This window comes from Priapulus caudatus, unplaced genomic scaffold (genome assembly GCF_000485595.1).
Source record: "Priapulus caudatus unplaced genomic scaffold, Priapulus_caudatus-5.0.1 Scaffold48, whole genome shotgun sequence".
Taxonomy (NCBI): domain Eukaryota; kingdom Metazoa; phylum Priapulida; class Priapulimorpha; order Priapulimorphida; family Priapulidae; genus Priapulus; species Priapulus caudatus.
The window spans coordinates 252,254-267,905 of NW_014577109.1; the positions used below are offsets into that span (position 1 = coordinate 252,254).

The following is a 15,652-nucleotide window of genomic DNA, read 5'->3' on the forward strand; positions in this document are numbered from 1 at the left end:
AGGAGGTCGTCGTTTCTTGTGCGGCGGACGTAGTCGACGACGCGTCGTCGGTTAGTGTCGTCGATATATATATATATATATATATATATATATATATAGAGAGAGAGAGAGAGAGAGACCGAACACGTCGTGTCGCGTTGAGCCGCGTCGTAGCCGGTGCTTTCATAACTCCATTAATCCTAATTAAAATGCAAATCATCTCGTCGTGTCGCCGTCCTGAATGGCTCGCGCACAAAGCTGTTTGGGGGATTTATTGTAGATGTTTCTACACTTAGAATTAAATATCAAAGGAAAATCCGTCAGAAGCCCGTATGAGCCGTAAAAATTGTCGGATATCTCGATGTGAACGCACTCCCCGCAGTGCAGGTGAGAGGTAGTAATTATCGGAAATGAGATACAGAGATTTTCGATGCAAATGAGGGGGCGTGCAAGGAAGCAATGTTGGAACTGTTTTACAGTGGGCGCAGTCTGTTATCAGACACGAAAAGACGCACATAATAGCAGGGTCGAAAATAACATGCATTGTTCATGGGTGAGTTAGTAATTTGGCCGGTGAGGTTTGAGTGGGGCACTACTAGGGCATGCGCTGGCAGGCAAGGCAGCAATTGCGCAGCATTTCTAGCCCTAAGCAGTTGCGTGCAATAGAGATGTACTGCTAAGGCAAATGAACCCAGACACGAGAGTTTTGCCTATGACCGACTATTTCCTGTTTCCTTCAGCGATTCCACGCTTTCGGTGGTAATTAGGTATGCCGTGTCGCAACGCGGTCCATAAATAGCATTCTCTCGCGCGAGCCTCGTTTTCGTTCCGACACTCCCGCCCCACGCCCGTAGCCCGCTCGAGGCGCCCTCTCTGTGGCGCAGTCTTGCGACAGTTAGCCTAGTCCCTAACTGTCATTAGCGAAGTTTTTCCCCAAGTCCATTGATCAGATAAGGGTCCCGCTGTTATCGGGAGTTATGCCACTCCGCCTCGGCCGGCAACAATGCGGCGCGCTAGTTATGGATCGCGGTGAATTAAGCTGAATTAGTGTGTGGCTTTCAGACAAAAATGCCAAATGCTCATAATGCAGGCTTTGTGGGGTGAATGGCAGGACCTTAATTACGAGTCTGGTTCTCAGGGACTCGCGATCGGGGCGCGATAAATATTTTCATTGAGCACCTGGGACCTCTGACTCGCCGAAGTGCTAGCCGCCAGCGGCGACCTCGCCTCTGTAAACTGGGCGCTGTGCAATGAGCGACTGTCTTAAGGTGGACTCCGCGCTCGGCAGAGCTTTGTGCCGTCGCTGCCCTGCCGATGGCGATGGTGTTAGCATTTTTTGAGGGTACGCAGTGGGGGTACGCGGGGATTAGAGGTGGAGATATGAGCGGACTCGGCTTGGTCAACGACTCTCTCTCTCTCTCTTTCTCTAATCCGCCCCGTCACCTTCACCACAGTTTTCGCATTATGTGCAGCAGTTGTGCGCGCCCATCGGCGCTGCCGAGATTTTGCTGCTCAGCCTGCTCCGCAAATCCCATGCGATCTGCCTCGCGGACTGGTTCGGGCATTACCTAATTTGTCTATCTAATCAGATTTATTAGCGAAAGCATTGGTTTTTTAATTAAATGTGAAATCTTCTTATCATGCCTCGCATCTCGCATGCACGTATTATTGGTAATCCATCGCGCAGGCGCCTCGCCGCGGCACCGCCTCTTGTTCTAGCAGGTTCGCACGCAGCGCCCCCACCGGCCGACCCCGGCAGCCATTAGGCTGTTAGTGTCTATTCTTCGCGGGGTAATTGCGCCCGAGCCCGTGATTGGCTGAGTGCGTCGGTATTTCCGCGGCGACCGCTCCTGCGGGACGCTCGGCTGTGTAATTATGCTAACGAATATGTCTAGGATTTATGTAAACGAATGTTCTTTTCATTTCGAGAGGGCGATTGTGTGTGTGTGGGGGAAAGGGGGGTGCGGCTGGGAGGACGCAGCCGTGCGTGACCCCGGCTAGCTGCTGGTTGTTACCTCGCCAGCGCGACGGCCCGTTCACGCAGCGCGGGTAATTAAAATGTATAATGGAGCATATTTTATTATGGCGCTCGCTAATAATCTGCACAAATATGCTGCCCCGTGTTTGCCGTCCCGATCAGCCATTACTGCAGATTAGTGCCGATTTCTAAACTGTATTTACCCAGTCTGTAGCAGAATTGATGAGAGGCGGGAAGGGTGGGGTGGGGTGGGGTGCGCACACGCGGTGTGGGGGTGGGCGTGGGGGTGGGGCCGGCACTTTCGAATGCCGGTTCGGTTTGTTGATTTCTTTGCGTCGGCGTAGCCTCCCGAAGGTCTGCCCTCGTCGGGTGCCTCGTATCGAGTCTTTACTTTATTTTGCATTAATCGTCTGCGACGGAGTGATGCATCCGTTAAGGTGTGTGCTTGCCCCCCCCCCCCCGCACACCGCGGCAAGGACAGTCAGTGTAAAACCCTGAAAATGTATACTCGCACTGAGCGATGCTTATGCGTGCGTGCGTGCGCATGCGTGCGTGCGTGCGTGAGGGGATGTGTGTGGGAGAGAGAGAGACAGAGAGAGAGAGAGAGAGAGAGAGAGAGGAGGGGAGGATTCTATCAGGCAAACACCACTGAGGATAGTCTCCTCCTGACGGCGATATTGAAATGCGTTCATAAATTTCGTAGAACATTTCGCATGCACATTAGGAACAAATTTAGGCGGTTTTTTTTCCCTACATACAGTCCCGCGAGACTTTACCATATTCTCAGCTTTGAAGTGGTCCAGACATCAGCCTTTATGTAATATTCATGGCCGCTGAACAGCACTTCCTTGAAAGGCCAACGAGAATTTGCTAATCCAGCTGGAAAGTTAAAACTAGTTAAGAATATGAACCCCGCCATTATAAGGATTTTTGTCCTAATTGTGCAGAACCAGTTTTTTATTTCCGCATGGGTAATCATAAACACAGGTGCTAGCCTTGGGTGCTGCTTGGCTTTGTAATCTTTTTAATTGAATGATTCAGAGTTATTAAACCCGGTGTTGTGGTTTAGGGGGGCAGGTTTTGTCTCGATTAAACAAAGCCGAAGTTTGGGGTCAAGGATTTCGCGCGCGGGCCGACCACTTCCTCGGAGCCGTGTCACCACGAGCTGGTGATTTATTCTCGCCTTACCTTGTGGCACACGTTCGACGCGCTCGCGCGCTCTCTGTTCTTCTCGCCATCTTTGTGAACTGCCAAATTAACCGGATGGTGTTGGAATTTCACTCGAGGCATGATTCTGACCAGGCAGGACGTGGATAGCGCGACCAGTTCCACCTGTACGCCACTCTATACCCGCACGACAGACTCTACAGGTGTGTGTGTGTGTGTGCGTGTGTGTGTTTGTGTTTGTCTATCTCGGATGTGCGTGAATGCGATATTCTGGCGTACGGTCGCGTACGGTGTAAAGGTGTGTACGCGTGTGTTGTTTGTTAGGAACGTCTTCATGTTTTCAGTGCGACGTGCATGACGTCGGTGGTCGGCTGTGAGGATCGTGACGAACGTCGAGCGAGTGCGCGTGTCGATCCGCATCGCACTGTGCGTGTGCGTGCGTGCGTGCGTATGCGTGCGCGTGCGTGCGTGCGTGTGGCCACTTCTCGTGAACAAAGTGTGATGCTCGGTGCCGCCGTGCGTGTGCGTTCTTGTCACCTGTCCCGGCCAGCTGGTGCGAGAGAGCGTAAAAATGCATTGTCGTGCGCTGTCGGTGTGCCCCGACGTGACCCCGGTGGTGTGACGGTGAGAGCGGGGCCACACCTGCAGTCTGCCGCCGTCGTTCCCATGCCGTTCTGTTGCGGGCTCCGGTGTGTTTGCTGCGCCAATGGTGCGGTGTCCATGGCGGATGCTGCGTAGTGGTTTCCATGGCACTTGCCGTAAGCTCCGGAGTGTTAGTACGCCATTGACGCGGGTGTTCATGGCGGATGCTGCGTAGTGGTTTCCATGGCACTTGCCGTAAGCTCCGGAGTGTTAGTACGCCATTGACGCGGGTGTTCATGGCGAATGCTGCGTAGTGGTTTCCATGGCACTTGCCGTAAGCTTCGGAGTGTTAGTACGCCATTGACGCGGGTGTTCATGGCGGATGCTGCGTAGTGGTTTCCATGGCATTTGCCGTAAGCTCCGGAGTGTTAGTACGTCATTGACGCGGGTGTTCATGGCGAATGCTGCGTAGTGGTTTCCATGGCACTTGCCGTAAGCTCCGGAGTGTTAGTACGTCATTGACGCGGGTGTTCATGGCGAATGCTGCGTAGTGGTTTCCATGGCACTTGCCGTAAGCTCCGGAGTGTTAGTACGTCATTGGTGCGGGTGTCCGTGGCGGATGCTGCGTAGAGCGGTGATGGGCGTAGGTTGGTCGAGTGCGTATAGGTAAATGATCTGGGTAATTCTCCTCCGCGATATGTTCCGGTATTTACTTGTGGGTCGGTATGTGGAGCGTGCGTGCGTGTGTGCGTGCGTGCGTGCGTGCGTGCGTGTGTGTGTGTGTGTGTGTGTGTGCGTGCGTGCGTGCGTGCGTGTGTGCGTGTGTGTGCGTGCGTGAATGCCTGCGTGCATGCGTGCGTGGGTGTGCGCGTGTGTCTGGGGAAGAGCGGGGCATCGGGCCGCTACTGTGGCCCACTGTGGCGCCGAAAACAGCAAAGGCCAGCGAGCACTACACACTATTAGCTGCATCTACGCAGACACCGGACGTGATTGTTTCGTCGTCTGTCACACGGTGTGCCAGCGGTGTCACCAGCCTTCCTGTGCCGAGCAGAATCAATGTCTGCCGTTGTTTCCTCTGATCTTCCTGCGTCTGCTCGGATAATTGATGGACCCGCCTGTCTTTTAGGCTGCTTTTAGGCGCACTGATGACCGAGTGAAAGTGGTTTGGGCCATTTCTCCTACCAGGTCCTTTCAAGTTAATTGGCCATTAGTTTAGACTTGTGTCGCGCGACAAAAATCACTTCTGTGTTGTTGAAAAGACAACATTGCACATGTGTGTATGTGTATACCACAAGGCGGCCAAGCGTGAATTTTTTCTAATACAAGGACAGTTTGTTACTATTGCCCTATTTTCTTACATGGCTTTGAAATATATATATTTCGCGTACATACTGTGATACCTCCAGAATGATGAGACAGTACAGGTGGTTGAACCACGTCTTGTAAAATTGCAATAGTGACACCCCTAATGTCAGTCTAATTTCATCCCCCAATGCCATCGCTCGTGTGTTATTTCTGGCTACAATCTTACGTTTCCTAGTCACTTTAATGAGTATTGAATTCTACTACGCCGTTCATTTCTGTGAACGAATGTACTTCAACATCTGCTAAAAAACATCAGCTACTTCACAGATACAACAGCCGCTATTCATATTCAAGAGCGTATCCTAAAAATGTTTGGGAGAAATGATTTTTTCCCAAAAGGCTGTGTAGCCGGCATATATAGTGCCACTCTAGCGAAGTACTGTACCGTAAATACGAACATAAAAGTACAGAAGTGCTCATGAGTGTTTCAAGCCTGGCTTGCGGTTATTCAGGTGGGCAAACAAAATTATATTCTCCATATATCTACCCTATTAGAGATAACCCGTGTGCACAGCGCTCTGTGTATTTGTTTATAAATGTATGTGTGGATATGCGTGTTTGAATATGTGTGTTCGTGCATACGCGCGTCTATGCGCGCGTGTGGTGTGGATACGTTTGTGTGTATGGGCGTGTTGGTTCCCGCGGGGGCAATATTTTTAGATGCGAACTGAGTGCCGTGTGTTGATCATTTCTCTCAGTTCATTAACGAGTGCTCCCACTTTCCGTGCAAACACCGGCGCAACAAGGAGTATAGTTTTAATCTCGCGAAAGTCTCCTCGGGGGCCAATTGCAATCAGGAATTTTAATTACCCAGTGTGATTCGGCAAGAACAAAGGGCTTCGGATTAAAACTAGATGATTATGAGAGCACCTTTATGGTGTTGTTCGTTGACCGTGGTAGAGTAATAATTGTCGTCTGCAACTCTCGCGCATTTTTCTCCGGGGAGCTAGGTATCCGACCACTCTTCTAAATAATCGCAAACCGAATGGCATTAAATGTAGTTTGTAGTGTAGGCGTGCGTGTGTGCGTGCGTGCGCACGAAGCTGCAGAAAGCGCCGGATTGATTACTATGCAGAGTGACTGCTTTGACAGGTTTCGTCCAATTGCAGCTGGTTACGATGATTGTCATTCGAACAAAATAGTTTGGCTTCTGTTTGGTTTGTTGTCGGTTCTGACGTAGGCTTGAAATGTTCTTTTCCTGCACGTAAATCAAGTGCGCTGGAAAATACCATTGTGGAATAATCAGTGTACGAGTGGAAAAGTGTCAGATTGCAGTCGATGTCGTACGGTCGCCGTTTAATCCACCATGGTGGCTGTGATTGAGCGTCCCACGATTAGCCTGCCACCTGGTGGTGCGTGAGAGCGCCACCTGGTGATGAGTGCGTAGCAATACGATCTCACCTGGTCGGGAGTGAGGGTGGCACAAGCAACGTTCACCTGCTGCATGGTGACTGGTTGCTAGCCATCCCGTTCTGTAGAATGTGTTCGGCGTCTGTTTGAAGACGTACGTGTAATAAGCTTGATCAGGGATGGCAGGACGGTCGTGGCACGGCACTGCTGCCGTCGTCGGCCTGATATCTAGATAAACTTGTAAGGCTGTTTAGGTTGTTTTTTTTTCTCAAACAGGGGAAATACCGGATAGATTTTTCTGATTCGGGAATAGAAGTCAACCGGGATGTGGGAAAGCCATAAATGCGATTTTATATTCAACTAGGAACTGGAGATATGACATATTTTTACCCGGGACACTAAGAATGGATTCCCCGCCCCCCTCAAAGATGGCGCGGGATACGGCAGCCGTGGTTCTTTCTGCATGCGCGTACGTGACACTGCATTGCTGCGCTTACCTGAGCCTACGCGGGCTCTCTCACTGTAGACGCAATTATGCGCACGCCCACTCCACGCCGATGATGATCAGCAGTCGACGTGAAGAGAGAAGGTCACCAATTTATATCACCGCTGTCGAAAGGATTGCATTTGTTATACGTCTCGCGTGCACTTTTCGCTACGCGACGCTTGACGTGTTTCTAGATATGTTAGATGTTGATCGAGCTACGACATGCGAACGATTTGTGTATGCTAATCAAGCGTGTGCAAATTTATTAAGCAAATAAAACAGCAAACTTTTAAGCAGTAGGCGCCCGTGTAGTATAGGCGAGCCGATAACAGGACACGCACACGACAGACGCTGTATTTTGCCGAATGCAGTATTACCCCTCTGGACCCCTACCCATTGTTGGCTTTCTATCTTGTTCCGCCATGGCCTTGCCTGTCTCTATGCCATTCAAATCACATACGCTGCTCGCCCACACTGTAATTTAGTGTTGTCATTTCGTGAATAATAGCCCTGTCGAAGCAAGATTTAACAACACCTGTGAATTAGTAATGCACCGCATGGCCGGCAGTAACTCCGGTTACTATTTCGGTTGTGAAAAAAAACGAAATACAATAGAATTTAGATCGTCACTAGTGTACTGTCTTTAAGTGTATGATTACGTACCACAAGCGATTGCAGTATAACACGCACACACGCCCCGTGCCCTAAGCGCGAACCAATGCAGTCTACGAATAAACAAACAATGGCTCTCATTTGAAACTGGTTCCACGTAATCACGATTTAGGTTGAACTCCCCTGGCATTCATCGCACTTGTCATTTTCTTATGCGTGAAGTGAATGCAACCGAACGTAGTTTCTTTGCTGAGCAGCGTTGTTTGCCAAATAATCTCCTCCCACATGTTGGGTATATGCTATAACATGGACATCGTTGATGTGAAACTATTTATTATCTATATTCGTTGACGACGTGGCGTGGAAATTTGCGATATTAAACCATTCTCTTTACTGTCAAATCTTTGTATAAAGGTCACTCTCGGAAAGCACCAAAGGTATCCTTTATAGACAACTAAAGACCATTCTATGGAGATGGTTTCACTGTGTAACTGCCACTTAGTGGAAACACTGAAAGTGTCCTTTATAGACAGATGTCCGTTCTATAGAGGTGTGCAGACGCCACCGTCGGTTTGATCGTATTTTTTACCGTAACGTTTGCGATCGTCGGTGCTCAGCCGTTCTCTTATCGTTGTCGTTGCAGACGAGAAGTCCGAAGGCGAGGAGAGCGAACCGGCGGGAAGGGATGCGAACATGGGCGTGAAGACAGAGGACGGTGATGTCACCGACAAGAAGAGCATGCTTAAGCAGGTGCTGCTCGACCCGAACCAGCCGGGCGGCGGGGAGCCGACCGCGGCCGCCGACAAGCTACACGTCTGCCCCTACTGCAACTACAGCAGCGCGAGCGAGATGCGCATCCGCGCGCACGTCGTCACGCAGCACACGCAGCGCGCGACCAAGCTGTCCTGCCCGCTCTGCCAGGAGGAGTACAGCGAGCGCACGCGCCTCGAGCGCCACCTCACGCAGACGCACAACGTCACCGCCGAGGGCCTCCAGCGGCTCATGCTGATGGTCGAGCAGCCCGACTGGTTCCCGCCAGCGCCCCCTGCCCCCGCTGCTGCCGCGGCCGCCGCACACGCGAGCCAGCCGGGCGGCGACGCCGTTGACGGTGACGCGGACAACGTCGCGGCGAGGGATGCCGAGGAGGCGGTCGCCGGCGGCGACGGCGGCAGCAGCGCCGAGTTCAGCGAGGAGTACCGCTGCCAGATGTGTGCGCGCGCGTTTGTGAGCGTCGACGCGCTGTACGCGCACCAGAACGAGCTCGGGCACCTAAAGATGCAGCAGACGCCGCGCGGGCCGGGCTACCTCTGCTGGAAGAAGGGCTGCAACCAGTACTTCGGCACGCCGCACGCGCTGCAGGTGCACTTCCGCGAGATCCACGCAAAGCGGCAGCAGCTCGCCGTCAGCGAGCGGCACGTCTACAAGTACCGCTGCAGCCAGTGCTCGCTCGCGTTCAAGACGCTCGAGAAGCTGCAGCTGCACTCGCAGTACCACCTCATCCGCGCCGCGACCAAGTGCGGCCTGTGCGCGCGCAGCTTCCGCTCGGTCGCCGCGCTGCAGCGCCACCTGGAGACGTCGCACGGCGACGTGCTGCCGGCCGACCTCGAGCAGTACCGCAGCATGCTCACCGCCGTCGCGGCGCCCCCTGGCGGCCACCGGGACGTGACGTTCGTCGCCGTAACCTCGATCCCGCGCTGCTGGCGCCCCCTAGCGGCCGCCGCGCGCAACGCGAGCCGCGCCGGCGCCCCCTGGCGGCCACGACGTGAAGCAGGAGGCGGAGGAGGGCGATCCGGCGGACGACGCGGCAGACGACGGCGACGCCGCGCACGACGACGACGACAGCATGGACACGATCCAGTCGGAGACGGAGCCGACGGGCGAGTACAAGGACGCGCAGTTCCTCGAGGACTACATGAACAGCCAGGCGATCGCCGAGGACGGCTACGCCGACCCGACGCGCAAGTTCAAGTGCCACAAGTGTCGGCTGGCGTTCACGCGGCAGAGCTACCTGACGAGCCACAACAAGACGCTGCTGCATCGCAAGGGCGAGAAGATGACGTACCCGATGGAGAAGTACATGGACCCGAATCGGCCGTACAAGTGCGACGTCTGCAAGGAGTCGTTCACGCAGAAAAACATCCTGCTCGTGCACTACAACTCAGTCTCGCACCTGCACAAGCTGCGGCGCAGCGCGCTCGAGAAGGAGTCGGCGTCGGCGACGAGCCCCGGCAGCCCCGAGGCGGCCGACAAGAAGCCCTACAAGTGCAACATCTGCAAGGTGTCGTACAGCCAGGGCTCGACGCTCGACATCCACATGCGCTCGGTGCTGCACCAGACGCGCGCGTCCAAGCTGCAGGAGCTGGCGCTCACGGGCCAGGTCGACCTCAGCCAGCCGCTCATCGAGACGCCCGACAATCAGAAGTCGCTCTCACGCAAGCCGCAGCACCAGCAGCAGCAGCACAACCAGCAGCAGCAGCAGCAGCAGCAGCAGAAGGAGGAGCAGGAGCACAGGAAGATACTCACCGAGATGCTGACGTCGAAGCACAACACGGTGGCGGCGACGACGGCGCCATTGTCCATGACGAGCACCGCCGCCTCGGGCACCGAGTCGACGCAGTCGTCGCCGACCGGCGGGGTCGCGACCCCTGCGACCAGCGCCACCGTCGCGAGCTACCTGCCATCGCTGATCTCTGCGGCCGGCGGTGGCGGCGGCGGCGGCGGGGGCCTCGTCTCGTTCCCGATGACGAGCCTTGCCAGCCAGATAGCGCAGCCGCCCGTGCTGTTCCCCCACCAGCAGGTGTTCACCTGCAACCGCTGCAGCTCGATGTTCGTCAGCCAGGAGTCGCTGCTGCAGCACCAGAAGCTGTTCTGCTACCTGCACCAGCAGCCGGGCCAGGCGTCGCCGACGGGCAGGCAGCAGCAGCAACAGCAGCAGCAGGCGGCGGGCGCCGGCGCGGCGGCGGCTGCCACGGCAGCCGCGCTCGCGCACACCGACGCCGGCAAGCATCCGTCGTTCGTGCGGCGCACCAAGCAGTCGATGCACAAGCAGCTGCTGGAGAGCTACGGCTTCGAGATCGTCATGCAGTTCAACGAGTATCACCAGAAGCGCAGAAAGAGGCAGGAGTCGAAGGAGAAGGAAGAGGCTCCTCCCACCGCCGACAAAGAGGAAGCCGAGGCGAAGCCGGAGGAGGACAAGAAGGAGGAGGACGAACGCGAAGACGAACCCGGAGAGAAGAAGCCGAAACTGGAGCCGGAGACTGTCGTCGCCGCCGCCGGCGAGGAGGAAGAGGGGGAGGCGGGCGGTGGCGCCGCCGCCGTGAAGGAGGAGCCGGACGCCGGGTTGCCGCCTGAGCTGAACGAGTGCGAGTGCGTGACGTGCGAGAAGAAGTTCTCGAGCGTGTGGGTGCTGAAGGCGCACCGCGAGGAGATCCACGGCGAGATCGTGCCGATACGCGACGTGCAGGAGTACTCGGAGGTGTTCCGCTCCGAGTTCGAGAAGGTGCTGCAGCAGCACCAGGCCGAAAGCATTGCCGCGGCGGCGACGGCTGCGACGGCGATGGCGACGGCGAGCGAGGGCACGCCTCCGCCGGAGACGCCGCCGGCCGTCGCCGCGGCGACGCCGACGACGGAGCAGGTGCAGCAGGCGCTGCTCGCCGGCGTAGACGTCAGCCAGTTCTCGCCGCAGATGTTCAACTTTGGCTTCAACTTCGCCGGCTTCCCGCTCAACATGAACATGTCGATGCTCGCCGCGATGAACCTGCACCCGCCGCTGATGATGCCGCCGCACATGGACCAGCTGCAGCAGAGCATGGCCGTGCAGATGGGGCAGGACTACATGGCGGCCGCCGCGGCAGCCGCGCAGCAGCAGCAGCAGCAGCAGCAGCAGCAGGGGGGTTCGTCGCTGCTGAGCGGCTCCGAGCAGAAGCGGGCGCGCACGCGCATCAACGACGAGCAGCTGAAGGTGCTGCGCGCGCATTTTGACATCAACAACTCGCCGAGCGAGGAGCAGATCATCGGCATGAGCGAGAAGACGGCGCTGCCGCCGAAGGTCATCAAGCACTGGTTTCGCAACACGCTCTTCAAGGAGCGGCAGCGCAACAAGGACTCGCCGTACAACTTCAACAATCCGCCGTCGACGACGCTCAACCTCGAGGAGTACGAGCGCACGGGCGACATCAACGTCGCCCTCAGCGAGTCATCGAAGGTCGTCGCCGCCGTCGACAACGACGTCGAGCGCAGGCGCAGCGGCGACGCGCCGACGGAGGCCGGCGGCGACGCACCGACGGAGGCCGGCGGCGACAGCAAGGCAGCTGCGCCCGTCGCGCACGCAGAGACGCCGACCAGCGCGGCCGTTTCCACGGCGACGACCTCAGCCGCGCTGACCCCGTCGCTCGTTGTCGGCAGCCCCGCGGCGTCGAACCCGCTGCCGAATTGCGCGGCGGCTACGGCGGCGGTGGCGGTGGCGGTCGCGCAGCCGCACGCCGGCACCCCTACCTCGTCGCGGCTCACGCCGCAAACGTCGACCCCGCACTCCGCCGCGCCGGCGATGTTTAGCATGCCGGCGAGCATGTCGCCGCCGGTGTCCTCTAGTCCGGTCGCCGCGACAACGATGCCGCCGCCGGCGCCCGGCGCCAACCACCGGTCGCCGGAGTCGATGCGGCGCGCGAACCGCACGCGCTTCTCCGACTACCAGATCAAGATGCTGCACGAGTACTTTGAGCAGAACGCCTACCCTAAGGATGACGACCTCGACCACCTGTCGAAGCTGCTCAACCTCAGCCCGCGCGTCATCGTCGTCTGGTTCCAGAACGCGCGGCAGAAGGCGCGCAAGACGTACGAGAACCAGCCGGCGCCCGACGACGACGACGCGCGCTACAAGCGCACGCCGGGCCTCAACTACCAGTGCAAGAAGTGCATGCTCGTCTTCCAGCGCTACTACGAGCTCATCAAGCACCAGAAGACGGCCTGCTACCGCGACGACATGAGCAAGACAAGCAGCGGCGGCGGCGGCGGCGGCGGCGGCGGCGGCGGCGGGGGAGTGGACACGTCGTACGCGCTGTCGACGTACAGCGAGAGCAGCCAGGGCAGCAACGGCAGCGTGGATCGCAGCATCGAGAGCGTCGTCAACAGCCCCGAGGCGACCGGCGCCGGCGCCACGGCCACCGCCGTCGTCGTCAAGCACGAGGACGACGGCAACTTCCGCTGCGAGAAGTGCCAGCAGACGTTCCGGCGCTTCGAGCAGTGGCGCGAACACCAGAACGTTCACCTGATGAACCCGTCGCTGTTTGCGCAGTTCGCGCTCGACACGCCGTTCGGCCAGCTGCAGAACTACAGCCTGATGAGGCCGCAGACGAAGCGGCGCGCCGAGGACGTGTACCACAACGACGAGGACGCCGGCGACGACGGGCAGTCGCGCGACAAGCGGCTGCGCACGACCATCCTGCCCGAGCAGCTCGACTACCTCTACCAGCAGTACCAGGTCGACTCGAACCCGAGCCGCAAGCAGCTGGAGAGCATCGCGCACGAGGTACGCCTCAAGAAGCGCGTCGTGCAGGTGTGGTTCCAGAACACGCGCGCGCGCGAACGCAAGGGCCAGTTCCGCTCGCACCACCAGGCGATCCACAAGCGCTGCCCGTTCTGCCGCGCGCTCTTCAAGGCGCGCACCGCGCTCGAGTCGCACCTCGCGACGAAGCACGCCGACCAGGTCTCGCGCTGCGAGATCAACATCGACGCGATCCCCAACGCGGAGCCCGAGGCGCCCGATCGCCCGAGCTTCGGCGACTTTGCCGACATCTCGCGCGCGTTCGCCGCCAGCGACGGCGTCGGCGGGGGCGTGCCGGCGGCGATGTTCCCGGTGACGGCGGCCGCTCCCGAGCCGCTGCAGGACTCGATGAAGCGCTTCTACGAGGACTCGCTGAAACGCTACCTCGACGAGCTCAGCTCGCCGTCGCACAAGAAGGACCAAGAGCTCGCGCTGAAGATCACCGCGCCAAAGTCGGAAGGAGGGGGCGCCACCACTGGCGGCGAGACGCCGCTCGACCTCAGCAAGCCGATCCGCGTCGCGACGGAAGGCGGTGACAAGACGTCGGAGGTTGGCGCGCTGCTCACCGACACGAGCGAGACGAGCGCGAACGACTCCGGCTTCCGTCACCACGGCGACGACCACTCGGAGACGTTGTCGGAGACGGTGAGCATCGGGGAGGACAGCGTGTATGGCGACGCTAACCCGAACTCGCCGAACAGCAGCACGGGCAGTCGGCAGGCGCAGTTGAAGCGCTACCGCACGCAGATGTCGAGCCTGCAGATCAAGGTGATGAAGTGTCTGTTCGCCGACTACAAGACGCCGACGATGACCGAGTGCGAGATGCTCGGCAAGGAGATCGGGCTGCCGCGGCGCGTCGTGCAGGTGTGGTTCCAGAACGCGCGCGCCAAGGAGAAGAAGAACAAGCTGGCGTTCGCAAAGCAGTTTGGCCAGGACCTCGACCTCAACCACCGGCCACCGGACGAATGCAAGCTGTGCAGCTTCAAGTACTCGCACAAGTACACGATCCAGGACCACATCTTCACGCGCAAGCACATCGACAACGTCGTCAAGTGCGTGCACGGGCAGGACAGCGACGCCGGCGGCGGCGGCGGCGGCGGGGGCAGCAGCAGCGGCGGCGCCACCTACACGGACCCGGCGGCAACAGGGCTCGCGACGATCATGCGGCAGCAGGAGCGCATGAGCGAGGCGGCCGCCTTCGTCACGCAGAACCAGATGGCTCAGCAGCTGCAGGCGATCGCCGGCCTGCAGAGTCTCGGCATCCCGCCGAGCGCACTGCAGGGCCTCGCCAACCCGCCCGCCTCCTCCTCCTCCTCCTCCCCGGCGGCTCCCGGCGCAGACGCCCGCGCCAAGACGAGCAAGGTACCTGTCCTCAACACGCACGCGCCGCGCAGCCTTCCCCCCGTTCGCGGGGAGAGAGCGGCGTAAATTGACGAGCGCCGCAAATCGAATTACACGAAGATGTCGTATCGGCGGTGGCGACGCAATTATATAAATTCATATCCAGCTTGCGCGAGAATTTTTTAATTACTGCGCTTCGCGCTGATGGCTAATGAAGAATTTCGCATTAATCTTGGGCTGAAACATTAAATAAAGCGCCTTCGTGCTTGTCAAAACGAACGCGGGAGGGGGAATTTCGCGAGCGTTCTCAACTCGGCAGACGCGTCTCTCGCGACGAAGCTTGCCTCGCGTCTTCTGTAGTCGTTTTTTACAATAGTAGTACAGTATAATAGTATAATAGTATAATAGTAGTATAATAGTAGTACAGTAGTAGGTTACCCCCCCCCCCCCTCCGGGTCTCGCTTCACCGGACCACGCCGCTTCCGATTTTTCAGAGTAAGAGCGAGGTAAAGGCGTCAGCGGCGGCGGCGGTGGTGACGGCAGCGGCCTCGCCCGCCCCGGAGAAGACGACGACCCCGGTGACGACGCACGACGCGGGCATGATGCAGATGCTGTCCGTGCAGCAGATGCTGGGCGGAGCGCCGTTCGGAGACTTTGCGGCGCTGGGACTCGGCACACTGGGCACCTCCCCCGAAGCGATGGCCTACTTCCCCTATCTGATGAGCGGTCTCAACCCCTTCGGCATGCCCGGCGGCTCGTTCATGCATCCGGCGATGATGGCCGGTAAGTACATGCCAACGTGCCTCCGCTAGCGGCGACGCGACGAGGTAGCATCGTCGCGGCTAGAGCGCGCGCGCGTTTCTCGTTTCTCTGCGGTAGTAGTGTGTCCGCTTGTAACGCCTAGAGGTGACCCCCCCGACGGAAGACGTAGGGCAGAGGTGCTCCACATTGGCTGCTGGTGATTCTTGGAAAGATGTACAGGATGATTGTTGATGTTGATCCTGGCGACTTGTATGGGAGGTTACCCAGTATGTGTCAGGGTGTGGGGGTGGTACCCAGTATGTGTCAGTGTGTATGGAGTGAGGGTACCCAGTATGTGTCAGGGTGTGGGGGTGGTACCCAGTATGTATCAGTGTGTATGGAGTGAGGGTACCCAGTATGTGTCAGGGTGTGGGGGTGGTACCCAGTATGTGTCAGTGTGTATGGAGTGAGGGTACCCAGTATGTGTCAGTGTGTATGGAGTGAGGAT

At 57.8% G+C, this 15,652-nt stretch overlaps 3 protein-coding genes across 3 annotated transcripts in view; all 3 read left to right on the top strand.

Annotated features, from left to right (window-relative positions):
• LOC106820793 (zinc finger homeobox protein 3-like) overlaps positions 1 to 9,186 on the top strand; it is a 46,041-nt gene extending 36,855 nt beyond the window's left edge. The window contains 2 exon segments of the mRNA XM_014825363.1: positions 8,164 to 8,548; positions 8,667 to 9,186. Of these exon segments, the coding sequence (XP_014680849.1) occupies positions 8,164 to 8,548; positions 8,667 to 9,186 (905 nt within the window).
• Positions 9,187 to 9,362: 176 nt separating this feature from the next.
• On the top strand, positions 9,363 to 14,157 carry LOC106820794 (zinc finger homeobox protein 4-like; the record flags this gene model as incomplete). The annotated part of the gene is made up of 4 exons (XM_014825364.1): positions 9,363 to 10,429; positions 10,496 to 10,779; positions 10,906 to 12,505; positions 12,539 to 14,157. Coding segments are annotated over exons 1-4 (4,569 nt in total), but the record flags the coding sequence as incomplete, so codon positions are not given.
• A 79-nt stretch (positions 14,158 to 14,236) lies between these two features.
• The window catches only part of LOC106820805, a 9,296-nt gene continuing 7,880 nt past the window's right edge, over positions 14,237 to 15,652 (top strand). Inside the window, exons 1-2 of the mRNA XM_014825375.1 lie at positions 14,237 to 14,424; positions 14,898 to 15,186. Coding sequence (XP_014680861.1) covers positions 14,242 to 14,424; positions 14,898 to 15,186 — 472 coding nt within the window. The 5' untranslated portion in view covers positions 14,237 to 14,241. The remainder of the gene's footprint in view (positions 14,425 to 14,897; positions 15,187 to 15,652) is intronic.